General features: G+C 43.0%; 1 protein-coding gene and 1 pseudogene across 2 annotated transcripts in view; both read left to right on the forward strand.

Moving 5' to 3' along the window:
* Positions 1–25,383, forward strand: part of Mamld1 (mastermind like domain containing 1) — a 112,278-nt gene that overhangs the window by 28,577 nt on the left and 58,318 nt on the right. For both annotated transcript variants that reach the window (XM_033760570.1, XM_010639034.3), the window contains exon 2: positions 24,405–24,563. In XM_033760570.1, the coding sequence (XP_033616461.1) occupies positions 24,468–24,563 (96 nt within the window). In that variant the 5' untranslated portion in view covers positions 24,405–24,467. The remainder of the gene's footprint in view (positions 1–24,404; positions 24,564–25,383) is intronic.
* On the forward strand, positions 6,912–7,462 carry LOC104872716 (annotated as a pseudogene).

The raw sequence follows: 25,383 nt of genomic DNA on the forward strand, positions 1-25,383 counted from the left end.
GGAACCATAGAATTGGGACTCTCATGTTGGGATCTTTCATTCAGTGTGATGAGTGAAACCCATCCTTATGGTATGTGTATCACTTACTCGTTCCTTTCTGTTGCTCAGCAGTATTTTACTGTATGGATCATGCCACAGTTTGTTTATCCATTCACCTGTTGATGGGCATCTGGATTGTTTGCAGTTTCTTGGCAACTATAAATACAACCACTATCAACCTGGGTGCCCATGTGGACACACACTTTTATTTCTTTTAGGTAAATATTCAGCAGTAAAATGTGTGGATCATAAGGCATATGTTTAACTTGTTGAGAAATTCCTCAACTGTTTTTTGAAGTAGCTGTACAATATGACATTCCAACACCGCTATGATTTTTTAAAAACAGTCCATGGCTCTCTAGGGGGTTGGCAGATATTCATAGTTTTTCACACATATTCTGCAGCAAAATAGAAATTGGTCTGGCTCCAGAAATAAGCTTGGATCCTTTTCTGAGGGCTACATTATTAAACATCATTGGAAAGAGCGACAGTTTATGAAAGGAAAACTGGGTTGGAAATAGAGGATCTCAAAATGAGTCAAACTGGCTCCACTGAATGGGGTGGATGGTTGAGAACTGTGGGAGTCTGAGGAGAGGGTAGAGACAGCTAAGTATCCATAGGCCCTGGCTATCTGCTGGATGAATTGGAAGTCCTGGGTGAAGGAAGGAGTGGTTTTTCTGGGTTGTATATAGTACAACTATGCAAGCCATGCTCTTGCCTGGGTCTGGGAACCCACTATTCTTGGCGTGTAACTTGAAATAAACCAGAAGGGACAATTGTGATGCTACTGATTTCCTACCCTTTGAACACTTTCTGCTTTTTACAGTCTCTCTTCTCTCTCTTACCGTGTTTTTCATGGCCAGTTGGAGAGACGCAAGATAGAGAAGCAGCTCGGGTGGTGATACACCATGTCAGAGAATTCCTCACCCCACAGATGTTTCCTGGTAGACAGAAGCCTTTGATGGAAATTCCTAGCAAACTCTCGGGGGGTGTGTCCAGAAGGTACCTGCGGACTGCCAGCATGAGGGAGACAGAAGAATGCCAGACCTGGAGCCAGGAGGCTTCTTTTCTATGGCAAATCTGACAGAGTTATGACTGTTTTCCATCCTGGCCCCCAGTTTACCCCATATGCAAGATGTGACTAAGACTAGGTGGCATCTGAGGGACCTTCCACACTTGACTTCAAAGATCAGAGCCTGAGCCCAGCTCCAAGGTCTCATCCTTGTTTTTAAGTTGCAAAAGAGAGCTCCTGGCAGACACTGATGTCAAACCTTTCATCTTGTGTCTCAGAGCTTCTGCTAACAGCACTTAATAGAGCCTTCAATGCCCCAGTGAAGAAGTACCCTAAGCACTGGATTTGATGATAAGGGGAAGCTCAATGGCCATGAGATCCAGAAGGCCAGCAGCCCACCCATGCATGGCCATTTGCAGGCCCTCAGCTCCTGAGTACCCATTACTACAGTTCTCTGTGACCATCCTTGGGTTTAAAGTGATGGGATGAGAGGGTGGAATGAGGAGGAAGAGAAAGGTCTTGGACATTTATTGAGCTTGCCCTCTTTGCCAAGCAGATGGGCTGTGGGTGCCTCTCATATCATGCTGAGAAGAGCAATAACAGTAGTTGATCCTTGGTGAGTGGCTCCATGCTCTGGATCTGACATAGTGTGCTGGGGTCTCTTTTCAACCTTTGAAGCACCTAATGGAGAGACTTACTTCTTATTGCCTCCATCCTACAAAGGAGGACACTTAGAGTAATATCCCTATCACCGAGCCATGGAATGGCAGAACTGGTTAAAAAAAGAAGAAGAAAAAGAAGAGAAAAGAATTTTTCCCTAGCAAGATGAAATGTGAACAGGCAAGTTAAGAAGGAAAGGTACATTGGCTTTGGCCTCAGTATACTCAAAGACCGTCTTATCAAAGGGCCTCCAGTCTGAGGTAGAAATGACCGATCCAAACTGCAATTTCCTTTCCTTAGTCTTAAATTACAGGTGCCTGTGTGCTCAGGATTCCTTGATACTCAAGCCAAGGAGAGTTGGGCCCCAAGGTCCTTGGAATACCCATGCTATTAGTCTTTTTCCATCAAGATAGTAAAACACTTGTTCTAGAGTTTTTCTATGGCAGACATTCATTTTGACCTCAAATGAGGGCCTGGAGCCTCACCAAGAGAGACACAAGCACAGTAGCAGAGCCACCCTGGTGTGACTCAGTCCCAGGAGGGCAGGAAAGTGCCCCTATTCCATTGAACAGGACCCTTCCCTGTCCCTGCCTCATCTGCCCCTCCATTTCATCTTTACTTCTGAAAGCTCCTTCTCAGCCATTTCCCAGGAAGGATTGACTCATGGGTTCCAAGCTGTCTCACAGGGGAAACATGTTGGAGTGCCTGTCAATAATTACAGGCCATGGGCACATCCTGTATCCAAATGCACCCCTGCCATCCTAAATAAATAAGCATGCCAGTTTTCTGGAAAGTAGGCATAGAGGTCTCAGGGGAACCTCTCTAAGTGGCCATCAAAAAATCCATTATCCCTGGAGAGGGCTCATTGGGGGTTGTAGATTCTAGGGTCCTTATTGCATTTGCCATAGCCTGCTCCTGAGCTCTCTGGGGCTGAGCTAGCCCTCAGGCCTTCTGGAAAGGAAGTGGATCAAGCAGGGTGCTGGAGAAATTACTCTGGAAGGCCAGGATTCTTAACCCCTTTTGTGCCACAGATGCCCTTGGCTTGCATATGAAACTTATGAACCCCTTCTCAGGAAAACAGGTGTTTTTAAATGCATAAAATAAAAAATGGTATCACAAAGAATACCAGTTTATTCAAAATAGTTATGAACATACTAACAAAACGAGTTTGTAACATATCATGTACTTGTTGACACATTAAAGAAGATATAGCAGTAGGTTCATAATTACTGTGATTTCAAGGTAGTGATAGTTGGAGATTACTGCAATGATTGCAATGTGAAATAAAAAAGGCCTATGATTTCTTTTAGTGACATAGTCACAGATTCTCTAAATATTTCTGTTGTCTGTTGACAACATTCATAATTGAAGAAATGCTAAATTTTAGTTAGAGATTAGTAAAACTAGAAACATAATTTTTCCTCATTCAAGTTTGTAAACTTCTCAAATTCTATCCATGAACTGTATACTAGAAACAACTTCTAAGGCAGCATTGAAACCCATTTGATTGACTGATTGGGAATTTTTTTCTCCTAGAGCCTCAATTAAGTCAAATTTGTCCTTACAATTTTGTTGTGTACTGTGCTTTCTTCTGGCCACCAAAGCACAACCAGGGACTTTACATTCCAGTCCTAGCTCTTCCATTTACCAACTGTGTGACTTTGGTCCCAGAGTGAAAGCACAGGAAGCACATAGACAGGGGAGGGCCAGGGTTGGGATAGAGCTGGCTCCTGCTGGCTCCTAAAAGCCAACTGCTACATTTTCAGGAATTTTGCAAGCTCACTGGCATCATGTTGGGAGCTTGAAATTGTCAACAGCAAGAGTCGTTACAGCACAGAAGTCATTAAATGCTACAAAACACTTTAAATTAGAGCTGTCCCCTCCTCCCAGAATAGCTGGTTAATCACTCACAAACAAACCACTGGGAGGGGATAGCTGGTGTGGGAGAGAAGGGTGCTGCTCTTACCAAAATGTTGGGGAAGATGAGATACGTTAGGTGGCTTTAAGGGAAGAATAACTAAATGTTCCCTGGTTTAAGTTCATTTCATTCACTGTCTATAGGTTTTTCCATCTACAAAGTTTCAGAACAAGGAAAGAACAGGTTTTTCTTGAGTAATGTCCTCAGTTCTTGATGATTACTTCCATGTCAGCAGTTCTGTAAAAGGATATGTTTTCAGATAAGGGAAAAAAAAATCTCTACTTTTTTATCAGCAGAGTGAAATATATTTTACTCGTAATCCTATATTTCTATGTACTAGTAACTTACTTCCATGGCAACTTTTATCTGTAAGATTCCAGTGCATTCTTTCCAGAGAATATTGCAAAGGCACAGAGCAGAAAGATGAGTTTACTGATTATGCAACCCTGCTAGCAATACTTGAGTCCAAATGTTGGCTTAGATGGTGTTTTCAGAACTCACAAATTGATGTTTTTTGTCTGCAAATGGAAACACTAAGGGTGTCGGTCCTGGGACGGTAGTTTGCTCAGTCATTGCAACTGGTTGCACAGGCTGTTTTGAAATGCATCTCTGCTATCTTGCCAGTCTACAGGCCACTTGTATGTGCTGCTTTCTACTCGCCACCATATTTCTTCTCCATCCTGTGTTAGCATATATACCTTCAAGCGAGGGAACTCCTAACTGAGGAAGTGGGACCTGGCAGAAGACAGCTATAGACACGTGAGCTCCTACGGTCCTAGAGGAGACTGGACAGCCTCTGTGTGGGGCTGCCACAGAGGTGCACCAAGGGCAAGAGCCTGTGACTACACTTGCTCTGACTTTGAAGAAGTATTCTCCATGGAGATTTGGGGCAGGCTGCTGGGTTACTGGTCTGATGTTTTCCCTAGCCAGGATTCAGTTTCTCTTGGATAGTGCTAGTTCTCATGACAAGTAGATACAATCAGTGCTGCCAATGTCCCGAGCCTTCCTTGACCTAGGAGTCAGCATTATTGTGCTACATGTACCCGCCCATGAATCTGACTTTTTCCCTTGTTGAAATCCCATTCAATTGGATAAGGCCTGTGGCTGTCTGCCTAGCAGCAGGTAGACATAAGCAGGGCAGGGTCGCCTTTCAGACTTGAAAGAAGGGAGGGCTAAAAGCCTAAACCCAGTTCTGGTTTCTGGCTGGGGAGCTTGCCCCAGCTAAGTACTGCATGTCTGCAAAAGGCTTTGAAGAGAGCCATGATGGGATTGGGGAGGACTGGGATGTTAATCTCGGATGAGATCATGACTTCCAAATGAGATCTGGTTTCTGAAAGCAAAGGTGGTAAACTTAGTATCCAGACACTCGAAGAGCAGTACAAGCTCATTGTCTCCTCTGATAGAGCAAGGTCAGTGTGCTTTAGATAAAGTAGTCAGCTGAGCTGCCCGTGGCTCTCAGATGCAAGGCAAATGTTCATTTGTGTATTTTTGTGCCTGTAGCAATTTCAGACTGCCCCTATCAAACTGTACCTGTTTCCTAAAATATCTTTTTAAACATAAATTTCCACATGAGGGAGGTGACCATTTATTAAAATGAGCCGAAGAAATGGCTCCTATAATTGTGTGCATACTACTCTCAGAAATCAAACCCACCTTTGAACGTGATAGTAGGGATACCAAGCCTCACAACTATAATGTGTCCCTCCCTGACTTGTGTGTTCTGGGCCTTGACAGACAAGGAAACCCCTGGCAGGCACAGAGCATGGTGCCACCTTATGTTGTCATCCAGAGAGGACACTGAAGACCAAAAGATTGCAGGGAATGGCCCAAGACCCCCAGCAAGCAAATCCTCCCAAACTCATGGGTCAGATCTTGCTGCCAGCCCAGTAGGATGTGTGATGCCAGTTAGGTCTCTTTTGCTCTCTGGCACCCACCAATGTGAGTAATTTTTTAATGTTGGCACTCTTTATAGAGCCATCTGCTGCCACAAGAGGAAATTCCTGCGCCCACTCATTCACTTTTTGCTGTGTACCTGCCACATGCCAAACCCCCTTTTAGGGACTGGACAATCAGCATGGGTCTCGCCTTGTAGTGGGGAGAGAGTGGCTAGGAAAACAACCCACAGTGCTTTATGCACTGTGATAGTATTGTATTCCAAACAGCATTTCTGGCCATAGGGCCGCGTGCCCCATTGCCAGGACTCAGATGGAAGCCTTCAGGGAGAGGGTGCCACCAGCTACCATTCAGTGGGGCTTAGCAGATGCCAGTGACCATTCTTCATCTTCACCACAGCCCACTGGGGCTCTTACTAGCATTTCTCTTTTGTGGGTGGGGAAACATAAATACTGCTTATCAATGGCCAACCTAAGATTTAAACTCAGACCACTCCTTGTCAGAGTTCATGGCTTGAACACCTACCATACCTCTCAGGTACAGACTAAAGCTTCTCCTGCAGGCACAGCCCCTACCAAGTTTAAGGACAGCACACAACAGCTAGGCCAAGGCCCTCTCTACCAAGGGTGAGCTTGGCCTGACTCCGTTGCTTTCCACAGTCAAAGCACCCTCCTCTGAGCTAGGACCTCCAGCTTCATTGACTCCATGCGATGGCTGTGAAGCTCTGGGGAGCCAGCTGTGATCACACCAGCCCCCAGTGGGTTCTGAACTGGAGCGGCAGGCCTGTGGAAAATGACAGAGTGTCACCACATTCAGTGAGTTCTATGCCACCACTGCAGGCACTTTGTCAACTGCAAAGCCAATTCACCCTTTGCTATGCAGAGTGCCTCTTGGATTTGACCCCCAAACCAGCCAGAGGAGCTCTAGCGGTCTAGCTGAGCCCCCATGAAGGGCAGAAGTGTGTACAAGTTGGACCAGAGCTTGCTTAGGGGATGATGTTTGACATACATCTGGGGTGCTGCCATCACCCCCTGCACTGTCCCAATCTGAAGATGGTCCTACAAACCTGCCCAACAAGCCCCTTTGCTGCCAAGGCCATGTTCTCTGGCACATTTTCTTCTTTCCTGGGCTCCAGCAAGCCAGCATTTGGGAGCTGTGGGAAACCCAGGAGCAGAAACTAAACTTACTGACAGGAAAAGTGGGAAGGCTGCCCCACGAATTCAAAGCTCTTAATGGGCCTGTTGGCTTTGCTAATCACATTAGTTTTAGTCGAGTTTAGGGAGTAAAAATTTAGCAATTAAAACCGTATAATCTAGAACCATATTAAAAGCCAACAATTTAAAAATGCACCATGAGCTTCCTGTAAGCGGCCAGAGATGATCTGTGAAAATGGTTCGCTACTCTCTTAACCCAGGAAACCCCACAAAATCATGCAAATCGAGGCTCAAATCTTCATGTTCACTTTACAAACACCCTTGAAACTGACCAGGCCATCAGGGGTCTGCATATCCGGAAGGCCACTGAGTATCTGAAGGGTGTGACATTAAAGAAGCGACGTGTGCCCTTCCTGCATTGTGGTGGTGGAGTCAGGAGGTGCGCCCAGGCCAGACCGTGGGGCTGGACAGAGGGCCGATGGCCCAAAAGGTGCTGAATTTTTGCTGCACTTGCTTAAAAATGCAGAGAGTAATGCTGAGCTTAAGGGTTTGGATGTAGATTCTTTGGTCACTGAACACATCCAGGTGAACAAAGCACCCGACATTCGCCGCCACACTTACAGAGCTCACTGCCGGATTAACCCATACGTGAGCTCCCCCTGCCACACTGAAATGGTCCTGACTGAAAAGGAACAAGTTGTTCCTAAACCAGAGGAGGAAGGTGCACAAAAGAAAAAGATATCCCGGAAGAAACGGAAGAAACAATAGCTTATGGCGCAGGATTAAATTAGGCATCAAATAAATGCAAATAAAAGTTTTTTTAAAAATGCACCACAAATGTTTTGAAACTAAAATGGTGTGGTGCTACAGATTTTCACAGAGAGAAGAATAACCAGACATTCATTCGGAAGACAAAAGTCCAAGCATTAGCATATTGACAACTCTGTGATTCTGTACTTTGCTTTGAGCCACACACAATAATGTAGAGGCTTTGAGACGTGTGACCCGACATGAGAACACATCTAAACAGTCATGAGCGGGGGACGAAAAGATTCCAGTTCTCCCTGCAGTCCCACTGTTGACTGGGGAACGTGTGAAGCTCCCACCAGGCCCCTGTGCATTGTACCCTCGCCCAGCACCCTTTTCCTCCTTGGTGCCCCCGATCCCCAACTCTCCACCTTGGAGGAACCACACAGCATTCCCTGCAAACACACTTTTCCAGCTCCATCACAGCTGTCTGTCCTTTTCCTCTGGCCAGTTCTTCTGCTGGTCCAGCTGCTTGTCTTACTGGCATCCCAAGCCCAACCCACAGGACTCCACAGGGACTGAGGGGTTCCGACTCAAGCCTTTGTGAAGTTGCAACAACGTCCCCCTCCCCGACTTGATTTCATTGCTATCTTTCATTCTCACGCTCGCTCCCTGAGTGAGTTTGTTTTCTACGTTAAGGTGAATACTATTAACTTTATTCCAATTGTAACATACCACCTGTAGCCACATGAGGTACCGCAAACCTGACTTGGACATGCTTGAGGTATTCACTTGCTGGTGCCTACATTTCTAGTTCGTTGGTGATCTGATCACTTCTCAGACCTCTTCAGGGGTCCGAGAAATCACCCGAGATGTCATGCTGCTCACTGACTATTCAGCTGGCCCCCTTCACTCTTTTTCCACCGTAGTCAGCCTCTCTGTATAAATAAGCATCATATTATTGTTGCTTTGGGAGTCACAAAAGTTCATGGTGAGTGCAGCAATTGTGCCTGGTCATTGCAGGCTTTGTGAACGACAAGCCAGACATTCAAAGGAAAGAACATTTAGAAACAAGGCCGTGAAGCTTCAGCACAGAGGACTAAGGAATTACACAGAACTGCAAAATAGAAAAAGAAAAAAAGAACTGTGAGCTACCAGGTAGGCAGGCACTTCCAAACTTCCAGAAATTCCTCAGACTGGGTCTCTTATGTAGGTATAGTTTGCTCGATATAGCTACCTGGAACAATTCTAGAACGCGTCTTTACAGCAGGCGTGACCAGCTTGTGGCTTGTGGGTTGGGCACGCCTGTGTTATAATAAACATAAAAGAGGTGTTGTTATTCACATACATTCACTACATGATATCTTTTATATTCGACTCCAGACAATTGCCCTTCACTGGGTGTGACCCAGACAAGGCCAGAAGTGTCCAGCCCGTGAGCCACAGGTCGGACAGGCCTGCTTTTGAGGAACAGTGAGTGAGTTCTTAGAAAAGGAGAGCAGTCAGGTATAAAACAAAAGCCAAAGGAGCAGTGATCCCTCAGAGCTGGTTGAGGTTCATTCAGAGCCACTTGCTGTGTTAGAAGAGCCTCATTTTTGTTGGAAGAGCTCAGCAGGCAGGTGGATAAGAGCAAAGCAGGTGAGCGGCTTTGGACCTCAGCAAAGCATTTGGTGGCATCTGTCGTAAAGCCCTTGTTTATAGCTTAGCCATGCGAGTGCGTAACCAAGTAAAGCACTTGAATCAAAGGCCACGGGCAACAGATGAGTGCCCACCCTTTTAGTGAGAAGTCTAAAGGCAAATCCCAAGGCTCCTTTCTGGCTTGCAGAATGAGATCTCATTCCTACCAAATTTGCCCCTGCTAGTGCCAGCAGGTGAGGAATTCCCCATGGCAAGAAATAGAGCTCCAGACATCTTGACAGCCTGAGAGCATCGCAGGAAATTTAACAGGGGTAAATGGCAGGTCCTACGTTTGGGTCCTAGGCCTCTCTGCCTGAGAGTAACATGGAAGAGAGGTAGCTTGAGAACAAACTAGGGGCTGCTCATTGCGGGTCACCGTCGTGTAATTCAGCAGTGAGCGGGACTTGCCAGGAACACAGCCACCATCTCAGGCTGCCCTGCAAGCCAGAGCATACTGTGCATGAAGGTGGAGCTGCTTTTGCTGCCCCTAAAACATGGTGCTCCATTTTCACATCAGTCCCTTGACAAATGGGGAGGTCTTTAGGGTGGGGAGAGAACAGGGCAATGAGGAGGCTCGTAATTAAAGCCACGCAGCTGGTGACATCTCCGTTCTGGGACTTGAATCCAGGGCCCCTAATCCTGACTTCAGAGCTTTTTAGTGAATTCCTGTGCTGAGCTCCACAGGCAGCATGTCTGCTGCATACTGAACACCAGCCTTAGATTTGTTTCATTTGGGTTCCTCTGAGTATACTGACATATTTTGAGAGTTGGAAAACATTTGAATGGAAAGCAGAGACCCTATTGGCTTTCTGTTCATGTAGGCTACCTCCTCTAACTTCCATGCTCAAGAGCTCCTCAGTAGAAATACTCTCATAAAAAGCAGTTTCTTAAATCAATATGAAATGAATATCATAAACCACCAGGGACCTCATAATCATTTTCAAAGGTAAGTGCTCTTAAAATAATACCTTTTGGGCCCACCAAGATTACATAGCTGAAAGGGCTTTGCTGTGCCTTAACTTCACTGCAGTACAGAATGGCAAGTTGGTCTCCTCCTGCGTCTTCTCTACAACTCTCTCACACTTGTTTTGTATAAATGAAAAGAGGAAAGATGAGTGCTGGGACCAGCATGACTCGACTGAATGAATGGGTGGCTGATTGGATGAATGAACTGCAAAGTCTTGGCACAGAAGTGTCTATTCGGAGTGTATGTGAATCTGTAATCAACTATACCCGCAGTTAAAGAATGGTAGTAGATGACATTCCATTAAAAAACCTACCACGCTGTGGTCCAAAATGCATCATAATATCAGGCCTTTCAAGTTCTAGCTGTTTGAGCCCTTAAATCCCTGGAATTTGTTTGTATTTGACCCCAAAATTGACTGAAATATTTATCTTTGAAGGGATTTGGGCAGGAAAGAGTATGGAAGTTGTAGAGGTGATAGTGATTTGGATTTAGAAGGAAGAAGTCCAGAAGGCATAAACAAAAGAGGGCAAAGTCAAGCTTGGGAGAAGCTAGACCTGCATGCTTTCTGGCTGGCTCAGAATGTTCCCTCAGGCAAGCAGAGCTGACTGCAGGTGACTGGCTGAAATGGAATAAACCTAAAAATGTGACTTTGATTGTTTCTCAGAAGCTTCCTCCTCCTAGTCAACCAGCACATTGCGCATGTAACCTCCACCGTTGCAAGCTCCAGCCAACCATTTTCTTTCCTTCTGACTCAGAGAAGAGAGTTTTGGTCAAGAAAAGATATCTTACTTGCCTGGTATTATTAGCAATTTGGCTTATAGGATGGAATAGCTCGGCGCCATCGGTCAAGTGACTTCCACATACAATCTGCTTGGGACTTGACAGACTCACCGTTGCTCAGGATAGATCCCAGCAGTGGATCTTCATGCGTGATCAGTAGGTGAACTCAAATGCAGGTAACAAAACTAGACTCCTGTCGTTTTAAGGAGGAAAATGAGCTCTTGCTGTCAACCAGGGCAGCCTACTGAAAGTATTCATGTCTGTTTTCCCTTCCAGCTCTTTTAGAAGCCAAGAGCTGGCCCGTGTGCAAAACATTGTGTGTCTTGCCTATTTATCATGCCATGCAGCCGAACGGCTTCCTGTAAAATTGCATTTGTCTTTATTGCCTGCTTGCATGCATCTTGTTGACTATTCTCGGAGGGAAGTGTCTGGGAACCATTTCCGAAATGCACAGCAATTTTCCCACTTTCTTAGGAAACTGGAAGCATTGTTGCCAATTCTCAGTGGTTAAATATCTTGAATATTAAATTGTTTCCTCCAAAGCTTATGGTAGCAGCCTTTGCTGTTTTCTTTCATTTGAGAAATACCATCTAAAATATTTGCAAAGAAGTATTTCCAAGAATGGAGAGAATTTATTTCATCATAATAAGCACTGAAAGCATGTTTTCTTCCCATCAGCTGGCATTTCACATGGAGTCTCTAAGGGCAGCACTAAGGCTTTTTCGTATTATTCAAAATCCATCCAAAGTTTTGAATATATTAAGGAAGATAGCTTAAATGTGAACTCTTCACTAATATTTTCTTGCCTTTTCTTGTTAATGTCTATTCTGATTTTTTTTTCTTTTAATTCACTGCTACTTTTTGGCCATTTGTTGGGCAGCCTTCCCTCCTCTTCCCACACCCCACCGTGCAATGCCTGGTGAAGTGTCTGCATCTTTCTCTTAGTTGTGCCTTTATTTTTCTCTCATTTTCTCTTTAGGACAGTTTGGGCTCTGAAGTTGATGAGTAATTCTAAACATTGTCCTAATTAAAGACACAAGGCTCTGAACCCTAGATTGTTTTGCTTACAACAGAGGAGGGATATCGTTAGTGTTTGGGTTAATATGGAAGGAGGGGACCTAGAACTCAGCCTCACCCCACTGGGAATCTGGAGCCAGTCTAGGTTCTTTCCAGCAGCCACTGAGAGGAAGTCTGTCTGTGTGCTTTGGTTGGTGATTCATGATAGGTAGATGACTGTAGAGGAAAGCTAGTCAGCAACATAGACATGGTGCCAGCTGGCAAGCCTTATACGGTTCTCTAGGCCAGGCTCCTTAGTATACTAAGCCTCAGAGAGGGTTAGTACTCGCCTGTCAGCCTTGTCAGGGAGACACTGAAATCTCAGTGATGCCAGCACTTCTTTGAAGAGGCAGTCACTGGCTGGCCTGGGAGGCTGCCTCACACATTTACGAGGCTTTTTCTGCCTGGTACCATTCAGAATGTGGACCTGAGGAAATACTGCACCCAGTTCGATATTGCATCTTTGAGCCTTGCCGGCTGGGATCCAGTGAGCCTGACTTGCAGAGCCAGCCCTTCTACCCATCACTAGCGACTGCCCCCAGACAAGTCTCTGCCTCAGTTTTCCTAATCGTGCCAAAGGGACATGGCACCCCATCATCTCTAGTTTCCCCTTCCAATATTAACATTCCAGGATTCTAGCCAAGCTTTACTATCAGAGGGGGAGAACACAAAGGGATCGCTTTCATTCAGCTCCAGTGCTGGCTCCACTGCTTGGATTGCAGGAGGGGGCCGCCCGTCCTCAGCACGTCCCAGGCACACAGCTCTTCTCCATCCAAGGGGCGTTCAGATCACAGGGCTCATTTGATCCTCACATATACCATGCGAGGGGAGAGAGCAAAGGGGATCAACCCTGTTTTGCAGAGGAAACAGAGGCTCAAAGAGGTCAAGTGGGTAGAATGGACTCCACATTGCTTGGCTGTCACCCCATGTTCAGCCCACTATTGCTCCCAGACCACCATCTAAAATCACTCTGCAAAGACTCCCTTGCCTGCCTCTCTTATCACTGGCATCGGGGCCCAAGTATAACATGTTTACAAACTATTTTTATACTCCAAGGTGATTGCTTACTGAAGTTGCAACAAAACCAGACAATTTCCAACACTGCCCTCCTTCCTTGCTCAGCATTTCCAGTTATTCCTGTATGACAGGTCTAGGAACACATTGTTTTACAAATCATTTCCAGTGGTGGAGAGAGTCTTTGTGTGTGGCCTTTGAGGCCACAGCTGATCAGTGGGTAGGGGCACAAAAGAACACACCAGCTACTGTTATTTCCTTTGCTGCTCAGCCATAGAACCACCCAAGGGCCAACTGGGAAGTCAGCCCAGTTTGTCAAGCTGGTATAAGGACCACAGATACCCAGTTACTCCTGGAAATAACCCCAGCCACAAAGAGAAGGCCCTTTCCCCCAGGGCCTCTACTGTTGAGAGAGAGAGAGAGAGAGAAAGAGAGAGAATATGAATGAACCTGCATCCCTGTGTACATATACAGTTCATTCCCAAGGGCTGGGTGTAACTCAAGTTGGTCAATTGAAGAAGGCTCAGGATCCTCTACTCAGCCTTCACAGTCTCTCTCCAATATAATTTTAGTCCACCTTTTCTTACAGGCAGATCTCAGCCTAGGATTTCTCAGTTAACTCCACATAGGGAAGGATGTTGTAATGTTTCTTCTAGAACCCTCTAAGGGTTAAATCTGTATCTCAGACCATTTGGACACACAAGCAGCTGGCATTCAGGTCATAACTTTGGTTGTAAGTTTAAACTAAAGTTCCATTCGTAACCCAAGTCGTTCATATGTTAGGCCAGTCATAACTCAAGGGTCCACTGCATGTCTGTGTGTATGTGTGTGTGTGTGCCCACTTGTGAGCAAGAAGGTCTTCAGAGGACCCTGGAACAGTTTCTCAGTACCCTCTAACACAGCCCCAGCTTTTATGATGAGTGATAGAGAAGTTTAGAGGAACTAAGCTTGTGGGCAGTATTACAGGAGAAACTAGCACGTAGATGGCCTGGCCTTCTGGACTGGATTGCCATTTCAGATTCAAGGCCTCTTTCAGATGAGATCAGGCGTGTTCAGGGTGATATGGCCATAGACTCAAGGCCTCTTTCAATTCTCCAAGTGTACAATGTTTCTGGCACAGGAAAAGATGGTGCTAAGGAAGTCCAATAGTTGCTTGTCTTTTTCAAAAAATGGGATCTCCAAAAGCCTTGGCCTCAAAGGCCTCACATGACCTTAAAGGCGAGTTGTGCTACAGTGGAGCATGTGCCAGGGTTAGTGTTGCCACTGCCTCTCTAAGATAGTCTTTTGGTCTGCCCTTATTTCTTGGTGTCTACATTCCAGAAAACTCTGTTCACCATAATAAAGGATCACTGTGCATTGTTCTGTTTGAGAGCCAAATAAGTTTTCCAGGCATAGCCATCTTGAGAAATAGTTTGCCTTCAGTGGAGTTATTGGTTTGTACAATTCTTTGCTCTTGCTTAATTTGGAGAATATAAACATTTTTTTCCTCCAAAGACTTAAAAGATGTTGCTTCATCCTTTTTCTATGAGAAACATCCTTCTAAAATCCTGAATTAGAGTAAGGAGTGATAACAATCTGGGCTTGATAAAAACAACTTTATTATTATGTAATTCAAATACCATAAAATCACCCACTGAGAGTAGACAATTCAACATGTTTTAATGTATTCACAAAGAGGTGCATCCTTTATCAAAATTAATTCCAGAACATTTTCATCACCCTCAAAAGAAACTCTGTACCCATCACTAGTTAGTTCACATTCTCCCTGCCTCCCACAGCCCTAACCAACTGCTAAGCTACTCTGATTTTCTATGACTTTGCCTGTTCCAGACATTCTACATAAAGGGAATTGTACAATATGTGGTCCCCTGTATCTAGCTTCTTTCAGTGAGAGCAGTGTTTCCAAGGTTCATCAGATTTGTAGCATTTGACAGTACTTCTTTTCTTTTTAAGGTGAAGAATATTCCATTGTATGACTAGAACACAATTTGTTAACCTATCCATCCACTGATGGATAATTTGGACTATTTCCATTTGGGGCCATTATGAGTAGTGCTGCATAAACATTCTTGTCCAAGTTTTGTGTGAATATATGTCTTTGGTTGTCTTGAATTCATAGCCAGGAGTGGAATTACTAAACTCTATGGCTACTCTATGTTTAGATGTTTTCCCTAACAGCTGCATGCCTACCAGCAATGTGTGAGGGTTCTCATTTTGCCACATCTCTCTCTTTTTTTTGGGGGTGGGTACGGGGGTCAAACTCAGGTCCTTGCACTTGCGAGGTAGGTGCTGGAACAACTGAGCTAAATCCCTGGCCCTTGCCACATCTCTTTGAGCTTTTTAAAGTCAACTTTTCCAAACAAAAAGTGATGTTTAAGAATATTGATATATTTATTAGCACAAGACTATAATCATATGCCTTGAAGCTTTTTCTTGGTGTCAAAACATTCCTTTCAAATGCACAGAAATACCGAACAACGTGTTATTCGTTGCTAAGCTCACTTAGGCTGCATCACACCAAATCATCCAGGCTGTGGGCTAGTAACTCCTTCTGAAGATTCTACTAAAGGCCTTCACTCGAGCTGGAGTCCGCCCTTCAGATCCATTCAGCAGATATTCCTGAGACTCTATTTATTATACAGTGTGCTGTGAACATTCTTGGGCTGTGTAACATAAAAGGTATGTTTCTTTCCCTCACAGAGTTTAGTCTAGGAGAGGAGCCAGACACTAGACAAATACCTCCTTCCAATGGCAAGGGGGACAGAGAGGAAGCACCCGAATAGCAGGGCTCTTCCTAATGTACCTTACAGGCTTGATGGAGAGCCAATGAAATGCTCTATATGAATTGTTGAACCTAATTCCTGGCTCAGAGCAGGCACCCAAAAGTAGTGATTATATTTCTGTACCAAAATTTGCATTTTATACGTGATGAAACTGAGTTTCAAAGTTTAAGCAGCTTTCTCAGAGCCCCATAACTCATGACTTCTGAGAAGCAAACCATCTTGGCTTAGGCTGTACCCACTGGACTCCAAAGCCCAGAATATACTGCCTTCTAGAAACCTGTTCTTAACCTTTGCTCTCCCTTATCTCCAGCCTGGGATCTAACTGCCTCTTCCAGCCTTGCTTCCTTGGACCAAGGTATCCTGTTTGATCCATATCTTAGCATAACACCAAGATTGTTAATGGCAGATAGTAATTAGTAATAATTAGCCAGTCCCTTGTATAGCAGGATGATTTGCTGTACTTAGAGAGCCCAAAGTGGCCACGATTGTGACAATGGGCTGATGCTTCTATTGTTCATGCAGTGTCCTCTGTCTGTCTGCAGCTCTGTACTTCTAGACTTTCAGCCTAGAGGTTAGTAGCCTCAGACTCCTGGTGTGTATGAGCCAGCAGCCTAGGCATCAAGCCAACACATCTTCCTTCCCTTGTTCCCAGCCCTGGACACATCCAGTACGCAAACATGATGACTGTGGTAGTAAGGGAGTAGGCTACTACTTCAGGCCAGAGAATTGAGTCTTTGTTTAGGAATCTCTGGCCACTATCCCTAACCTGTCGTTTACATTGGCTCTGGTGGCTAAAAAGGGACAGAGCATGAAATCAGTAGAGTGGTCTTTAAAAGCTAAGGCAGCTTTTTTTTTTTTTTTTTTTGCCTTTCTTCTTTTGGGCTGAATGGGCAGCTTGTTTGATGATGTTAGGTTTTGTGTTGCCCTGAAAGGAGATCTGTGCCTCTACCCTCCACAGACTTAAGATTCTGGGCCTCCCTAGGCCCAGGAGTTGGTGAAGGCCTTTGTGGTATCTTGGGCCTCATTTTCCCATCTTCCTTTGGGTGCACTTTACATGCCATTTTGTCTTCACTGGGGTGTCTCTAGATCCTGGTATTTCAATGAGATCAGAGCTGAGGGCTCAGGCTTGGCCCCTGAAATGCCAGTGAGAGAGAACTGAGTGAGGACTGGTTTTTAAAAAATGAAAAGTGGGTACAAATGTCTGTACATTGCTTGAAGAAATAATGTTATATAGGAAGTGTCCCAGAAGCAAAAAGTAGAGGCAATGTCTCCATGGATCTGGACCCTGAACTCTTTGATGATAGATGTTAGCTTTTTATTTGGAAATAATGAGTTTCACTGGAAGTTATAAACGGAACAGAGAGGCAGGCCCCTATACCCTGCACCCAATTTCCCCCAAACTTACACAACAACAGTACCATCTCAAAACCAAGAAACTGATACTGATACAGGTTTATGTATAGTAATCTGAATATTTTATATTGACTATTTTATATTTTAAAGTTTTAGACACAAATTTCTGTGATCCTGTACAAATATCCGGGGAGTGCAGTTGCTGGTAGTCACATGCTTAGTTTTTTAAGAAACTGGCCAGCTGTTTTCCAGAGTGGCTGTACCACTTTACATTCCCACCAGCAATGGATGAGTGATCCAGTTTCTCCACATCTTTACCAGCATTTGATGTTATCACTATTTTTTATAAAGACCACGACAAAGTTCATGTAACAATCCAGTGGTACTTAGAACAATTTGCAGCCCCCCAAAATAAAATGCCATTCTCAGGAAATAGTCCTCATTCTCCCCTTATCCTCAGCCCCTGGCAACAACCAATCTGCTTTCTGTCTCTATGAATTTACCTATTCTGGACATTGCATGTTAATACAACCAGACAGTATGTGGCCTTTTGTGACTGGCTTCTCTTACTTAGCACACTGTTTCCAAGTTACATCCATATTGTCACTTATATCGGTACTTCATTCCTTTTTATGACTATATATGAATGTACTATATGAATGTACCAAATTTTTATTTGTCCATTTATGTACTGATGGACATTTGGATTGTAGGTGTCTACTTTTGTTCATCGTAAGTCACGTTGCTGTGAGCATTTGTGTAAAAGTATTGGTTGAACAGCCATTTGCAGTTCTTTTGGGTATATAACTAGAAATACAACTGTTGGATCAAATATTAATTATAAGTTTAATTTTTGGAGAAATCAACAAATTGTTTCCACAACAACTGCAACATTTTGCATTCCCACCAGTGAGGTATGGGGTTTCAAATGTCTCTACATCCTCCACAACACTTTTCTTCTGTGAGTTTTTATTAATCCTACTGGATGTGAGGTGATATTTCCTTGAGGTTTTGATTTGCATTTCCTTAATGACTAATGATGCTGAGCATTCTTGCATATGCTTTCTGGCCACTGATATCTTCTCTGCAGTCATACTGTACTATTCAAACCCTTTGTTTATTTTATATGGTTGAGTTCTGATTTAGTTACCTCCTTGTTGTTAAGATAAAATACCCAACACCCAAAGTTAAAGGAAGGAGGGTTTAGTTCGTTCACAGTCTGTAGAGGTTTCAGTCCATAATCAGCTGGCTCTAAGACAGGGTGGCATGACAGAGGGGCATCACAGATGAGAAACAGTTCATGGAATGGCAGGCAAAAGGCAGCAAGCAGCAAAAGCAGCAGTGAACCTGCCTTTCCCTTTTATCCCATTGAGGCTACAAGCCTTTGAGGTGGTGCCACCCACACCAAGGGTGGGGTTTCATCGTTAGTAAATCCATTCAGCCCCACACAGTACTCTGCTAATTTAGATCAGTGTACTAATTTGGCACCACATGCCCTTAATCCTGGTATCACACACCCTAGATCCAGCAAGCTCCAAAAAGCCCACCTATGACTACATGAGGCTTTGGGGGCACATCTAGATGCAAGCCAGAAGTCTAAAAGTTCTTTGTGTAATCTGGACTTTAGATCCTTACTAATGTGTCTGATCCAAAGTCATAATTTGTTTGTAATTTACTCTAAGAGTTTTTTAGTGTTAGTTTTCATGTTTCAATTATTGACCCACTTTGAGCTGATTTTTGTATATGGTTATCACAGACTGTTCTTTCCCCAAGTAAGTGGTCATAACATCCTTGCCAAAAATCAAGTGGCCATGGGGCTGGGGATTTAGCTCAGTGGCACTGCACACAGCCTCACAAGTACAAGGTCCTGAGTTTGATCCCCAATACCATGCAAAGAAAAAAAAAATCAATCGGCCATAAATGCATGGGCTTATTTCTGAATACTCAAATTTATTCCATTGGCCCATATGCCTATCTTTATCCATACTACAATGCTTTGATTATGGTAGCTTTGAAGTAAGATTTGATATCAGGAAGTATTACTCTTCCAATTTTGTTCTACTTTGCAATATTGCTTTGAGGAGATCATATGATTTTTTTGCCTGTTAATAAAGTGGACAATATGACTTGAATACTAAACCAGCCTTGCATCCCCACAACAAACCCAACTTGATCATGATACATAATTTTTTTTACAAATGACTTGAACCTTTTTTAGGATTCTCCCTTTATATTTATAAGAAATGTTGGTCTGTAGCTTTCTTTTTTGTATTATCTTTATCTTTGATATTAGGAGAATTCAGTGAGCTGAGAGTATTTCCTTCCTTTTTTGTTGTTCTGAAAGAGCTTAGGTAGAGTTAGTTCTCATTTGTCTTTGAACATTTAGTGGTAACTCTATAGTGAGTCAGTGTAGGCCTAGAGCTTTCATTTCAGTAATATTTTTAAAATTAATTTATTTTTTTATTATTACAGTGATACTCAGATTTTTTGTATTAGGTATTTTTGGTGGCTTATACTTTCAGAATAGTTGGTCCATTTCATTTAAATATTTATATATGTAGAGTTGCTCATAGTACCCTCTTATTCTTTTCATGTCTACAGGGTCTGTAGTAATAGTTTCTACCATTGAGCTACATCGCCAGCCCCTTTTAAACTTTATTTTGAGACAAGGCTTTGCTGTGTGGCCCAGTCTGGCCGCTAACTTGTAACCCTCTTGCCTCAGCCTCCCAAGTAGTGGGGATTACAGGCATGCACCACCACACCCCGCTTGGATTCTGTCAAATATTTGTGGATTGTTTTGTGGTCCAAAATATGTCTCACTTAATATGCATGCCTTAGATTCTTGAAAAGAATGTAAATGTTACTGGTTTTGAGTGTTTTACAAACGTCAATTAGGTCCTTTTGAATGCTGTTGTTGAATTCTTCTGTATCTTGCCGATTTTATATCTGTGTGTTGTATCAATTGTTGAGAGACTAGTCTTCCATTAGAAATGTGAATTTGTGTGCTTCTTTCCCTTCCAATAATATTTGCTTCTTATATTTTGTAACTGGTGTTTGGAGTACTATGCATTGGTCCTTCTCTGTCCTTGGTAATTTTCTTTGCTCTAGAGTCTACTTTATCTAATATTGCTGTAGTACCCTGGCTATTACTTAAATTGATAGATGCATGATATGTCTTTTTTCATCCTTTTACTTTCAACCTTCTTAATGGGTATATTTAGGCCATTTCCATTTAATATACTTACTGATGTTAGTGTTTCTGTTGGTCTATTATTTTTTTTCTGTTTGTTCTCCATGTTTTTTCTATTTCTTTTTCCTGACCTTTTGTGAGTTATTTGAACAATTTTTAGAACTCCATTTGCTTCCTGTATAGTGTTTTTGAGTGGATACTTTAGGTATTGCTATATACATATATTATAGTGGTCTACTGGAGTCAGTATTTTACTACTTTGAATGAAGTATAGAAACCATACCATTCCCTCCACCCCTTTACCTCCCTCTGTTTCTGATGAAATTAAGTTAAATATTTGTTCCTCATACATTTGGAACCATATAAGACAATGTTATAATTGGCATCTGAACCATCAAACATAATTTGGAAAATTCAAGCAGAGAGGAAAATCAAGCCATATGATTTTTTTATACCTGCCATTCTTTCTTCCTTACTGATGTCCAAGACTCTTCATTGTTTTCTATTTAGAGAACTCCCTTTAAACATCAACCAGTAGTATAGACCTGTTGTTGACAAGTTCTCTTATTAGTTTTCCTTCATCTAAGAATGTCTTGATTTCATTCCATATCTGATGTATATTTTCACCACGTGTAAGATTCTCTTTTTTTCACTACTTGAAAAGTATCATGTCACTTCCTTCTGGCCTCCATTTTTTTTTCATTAAGTTTATTGGTACTTTTTATGTATACAGTACAGTTACATTCATCATTCAGATCTTGTACCTTTACATGATGTATCTTGCTTATTTTTCCCCATTCTCCTGCCTTCCCTTCACCTCCACTTTTTCCTTTTCTCATAGTTTTTCTTTTCCCTTCTTTCCTCTCCCCTACCCTTCTCACTTTCCCTGCACCTTAAGCCCTTTTCTTCCTATTTCACATTATCAAATATACAATTTGAACCTCATTTACACTCTTCGTTTTTCACACCAGAGAAACTATTCTGTATTTACATGTTTGTCCTACTTATTTCACTTGAGTAGCGCCTCAATATGCATCCATTTACCTATACATGACTCTAGTTTCTCGTTCATTATGACTGAATAGTACTCCACTTTATAGAAAAACACATCTTCTTTATCCAGTCTCCAGTGGATGGGCAATTGGGCTGTTTCCAAGTTTTAGCTAAACTGTGCCACTATAAACATGGGTGCACATATGTTGCTGTGGTATGATTCTTTTAATTCTTTTGGAAAGATACCCAGCAGAGGAATAGCTGAGTCAAATGGAATCTCTAATCCTAGTTGTTTGAGGTATCTCCATATTGATTTCCATAGTGGTTGCACCAGTCTGCACTCCCACCAACAATGGAGAAGGGTTCCTATCTCCCTACCACCCTACCAGCATTTGTTACTGGTTGATTTCTTGATAGCAGCAATTCTTTCTGGGGTGAGGTGAAATCTCAGTGTTGTTTTCATCTGCATCTCTCGAATGACCAGTGATGTGGAACATTTTTTCATATATTTACTTGCTGCTTTTACTTCTTTGTCTGAGAAATGTCTGTTCATTTCAGATGCCCATTTTTGAATTGGGTCTTTATATTTGGGGGCGCTGATTGTTTTGAGTTCTTTATATATTCTAGATAATAGTCCTTTGTCTGAGGAGCAGATGGTAAAAATTTTTTCCCACATTGTAGGTTGTCTCTTAGGTCTGTTGGTGGTTTCTCTTACAGTGCAGAAGCTTTTTAATAAGATGATATCCCAGTTGTTGATTCTTTGTGCTAGTTCCCATGCTACTGAGAATTTGTTCATAAAGTCTTCTCCTATTCCAATGTCTTCGAGAGTTCTACATAACTTATCTTCCAGCCGGTTTAGTGTTTGTATTTTAATATTTAGATCTTTAATCCACTTCGATTTTAGTTTAGTGCACGGTGGAAGATAGGGGTCCAGTTTTAATCTTCAGGCCTCCATGTTTTCTGATCAGATATCTGCTGTCATTCAAACTAGATTTCCCCTATAGGTAGTAGCATTTCTCTGTACCTGCTTTCCAGATTGTGTCTTCACATTTCAGAAGTTTGATTAAAATGGGTCTTGGAGTGGATTTCTTCAGATTTATACTTTTTGAGCTTCACTCAGCTCCTTGAGTTTCCAGGTTTATGTCTTTTGCCAAACTTGGGAGGTTTTTAGCCATTATGTACTTGAGTGTTTCTGCAGTTCCATTTGCTCTCCATCCTTCCTTTCTGGAATTCCAATTCTGTGATTTTCAGATCTTTTGGTTATAATTCTAGTTATCCCCAGATTTCTGTTTAATTTTTTCCAGTAAAATTTCTCTCTGAAATGCAGATTGAGTAATTCTCATTGTCTTATCTTACTTCTTTGTGTTCGTTCCATCTCACCTTTAGATCCCATCAACTGAGTTTATTTCAGTTATTGTATTTGCAGTTCTAAAAATTCTGTTTTGTTCTTCTTTATATTTTTGTTTCTTTGATGAGGAATCTTATTTCCTGGCTGAGACATTCTCTGGTTTTTTTTGTTTGAATAAAGCATGGTTGTAATTGTTGGTAAAAGTATTTAAGTGATTACTATTTTTAAATTCTTGTCAGATAATTCTAACATCTGTGTCATCTTGGTGACACTTCTGCTGATAATATTTTCAATTCAGTTTTAGATCTTCCTGGTTTTTAATATGACAAATGCTTTTATTGAAATCAGGACATTTGGATGTTATATTATAAAACTGGCTGACTTCCTCTGACACTGCTCTGACATGGAAGAGGGACTATCTCATTTCTATCAAGTGGGTATTGAAGTCCAGGTTCCACATTTAACCTTTGCTGACATCAAGGGGGTGGTGCTCACCATTACTGCTAGGTAACAGTGAAAGTTCCAGGTCCCCATCAGGCATCTACTGGTGTCACTCTAGTGGGGAAGGGAAGAAATGCCTCATTGCTCCCAAATAGGATTGGAGTCTAAGGTCCCTGCTTGCTCCTTGCTGAAAGGATCAAATGGGACTGCAATGTTTTATCTGGTGTTTAGCTGGACTAGAGCAGTTTTGCCTAAATGTGCTGTCTTGCTAGCCTGCCCCTTTCCTGGTCCTCCGGCTAAAAACAGCAGGCTTTTGTTGAGACCTTTTTGTCTATGCCCATTGGCATTCTGGGTTGTTGGTTCTTTTAGCTTCACGTCTGGAATATATGAGGCAAAAGAAAGTCTGGGGAACTCACCACAGCATTTTTCCTCAGATCCCAAGATCGCGATCAACCTTAACTTTTCTCTGCCTTTCAGGGTCTTCTTATATTTGTTTTATATATAATATAAGGAGGTGTTAGTTGTATGCAGTGGGAGAATGGGGAAAGGTACTTCTCTGTCTTTCCAGAAGTGTACGTTTGGACTTTGAGATTTTTAGAGCCTGCTGCTGAACCACCAAGGTTTATGGTAAATAAAATTGCCTATAGATATGAATGTCCTAGCAGATCTCTTATTTCATATCTGCCTGAACAAAAAGGTAAGATAGCGTTCCCCGGATTTGCACGTCTACTCATCTGTCATGGAGGTGCACGTTGGTGTAGCCAGGTCATAGTTCGCTGCAGTTCCTGTAAGCCAGTGCACCAGAGTTTCATGAGCCCCTTCCAACATCCATTGCGTTCTTTCAGTGTCAGCCAGGCTTTGAACTGTGCGTCTGTTCATTGACTTGGTGCTGGTAAGGCCAGAGTTGGTGTTTCATCCTTCTGTGGATCCTAAAGCTGACTCTGGTAAAGCTGAAGGGTCCCTAAGCCATCAGTTGATGCAGCCACCATGTTTTTTTTCCTATAAGGGAACTGCATTTCAGAGAAAAGAACAGCCTTTCTCTGGGTCTCAATGCATACCACACAAAGGCAAAGCCAGACCCAGGAACCATACTCCCCAGCTATGTGCCTAGGGTTATTTTAGTTACATCAGACCATTCGTCTACCCACCTCTGTGTTCTCCAGTGAACTTTGCTGTGCTGGGATTGGAGAACGCCAACTGCCTCCCACAAATGCCCCTTGCCCGCGGAAGTAGTGGTACTCAATGAGGGTGGTGGGGTGGGGAGAGAAATGGGAAAGGGAATGTGGCTGACTCCTGTCCTCAAGAGTAAAAGTCTGATTCATGGGGTCAATGGTCTCATCTTTGTATCTGAAAGACAGTGTACTTTTTGTCTCCCTAAGCCCTGTGTCTAGGTCGTTTGGGAAGCGCCTTGGAGAGCCAAGAATAAAACTGCAGTTCAAACAATGGATGACTGGAAAAGTCGGCTTGTAGTCAAGAGCATGCTTCCCCATTTCGCCATGGTGGGAAATCGTCAGGAGCCCAGAAAGCTCCAGGAATCGGTCAGAAAATGGGCTATGGGGGAGGGGGGTTTGAATGCTTCTGATCTTAAACTTGAATATGAGCTGTGTTATTGAAAGTTCTCTATGCAAATGTGATGGTGGGTGACCAGCCCAAAATAGAAGGCACTCGAATCTGATGTAGGAAAATCTAGGAGATGAGCTAACCTGCCCCTTGAGGGTTTCTGAAAGAGCTGCAAATATAACTCAAACCTTTATCTGCATTCTTGGTCCACCCCTTCAGTGAGAAGATGATGAAGAAGTTCCTACCTTTTCTGTTCATAGAAGTCAGCCAGACGTTGAGCACTAGATGCACTGCACTCTCTTCCCAGTGAGTAGGGCACAGAAAAGGATTCCCATTCAACCCTCTGGCCCTAGTGTCCTTTCTAAAATTTATTTAACGCTACTGCTTTCCTCCCTGGAAATCCAGACATCATCTAAGTCTCTGAAATTCAGCACTGGGGATTCAAGTGGTAGTTCTAGGGGCCAGGGTGATGATAGAAGGGGCCATGAGAGTCACTGGTTGGTTTTGACAATAAAAGCCTGCAACAGCACCAGTCTACCAAGATTAGCTCAGTTAGCAGGAGCTGCAGCAAACACAATGGCTGTTATCTCAGGATATTTGGCCTTCGGGGGAAGGGCTTGCTTAATTTCTGAAATTAATAGAGCAGAGAGGAAATGGCTCTTATAGAGCCATGGGCCTGCTTCCTTCCTGTTCATAGAATGAGAAGCCCTGGGTTCTGAGGTAATGCCATTTCACATAACTAGAGGGCCTGCCTTCTCTAATTCCCAGGACAATCTACTTTCTGTTTATTTTAGTATT

This window comes from Fukomys damarensis, unplaced genomic scaffold (genome assembly GCF_012274545.1).
Source record: "Fukomys damarensis isolate Sample0158 unplaced genomic scaffold, DMR_v1.0_HiC HiC_scaffold_39, whole genome shotgun sequence".
In the NCBI taxonomy this organism is placed as follows: Eukaryota; Metazoa; Chordata; class Mammalia; order Rodentia; family Bathyergidae; genus Fukomys; species Fukomys damarensis.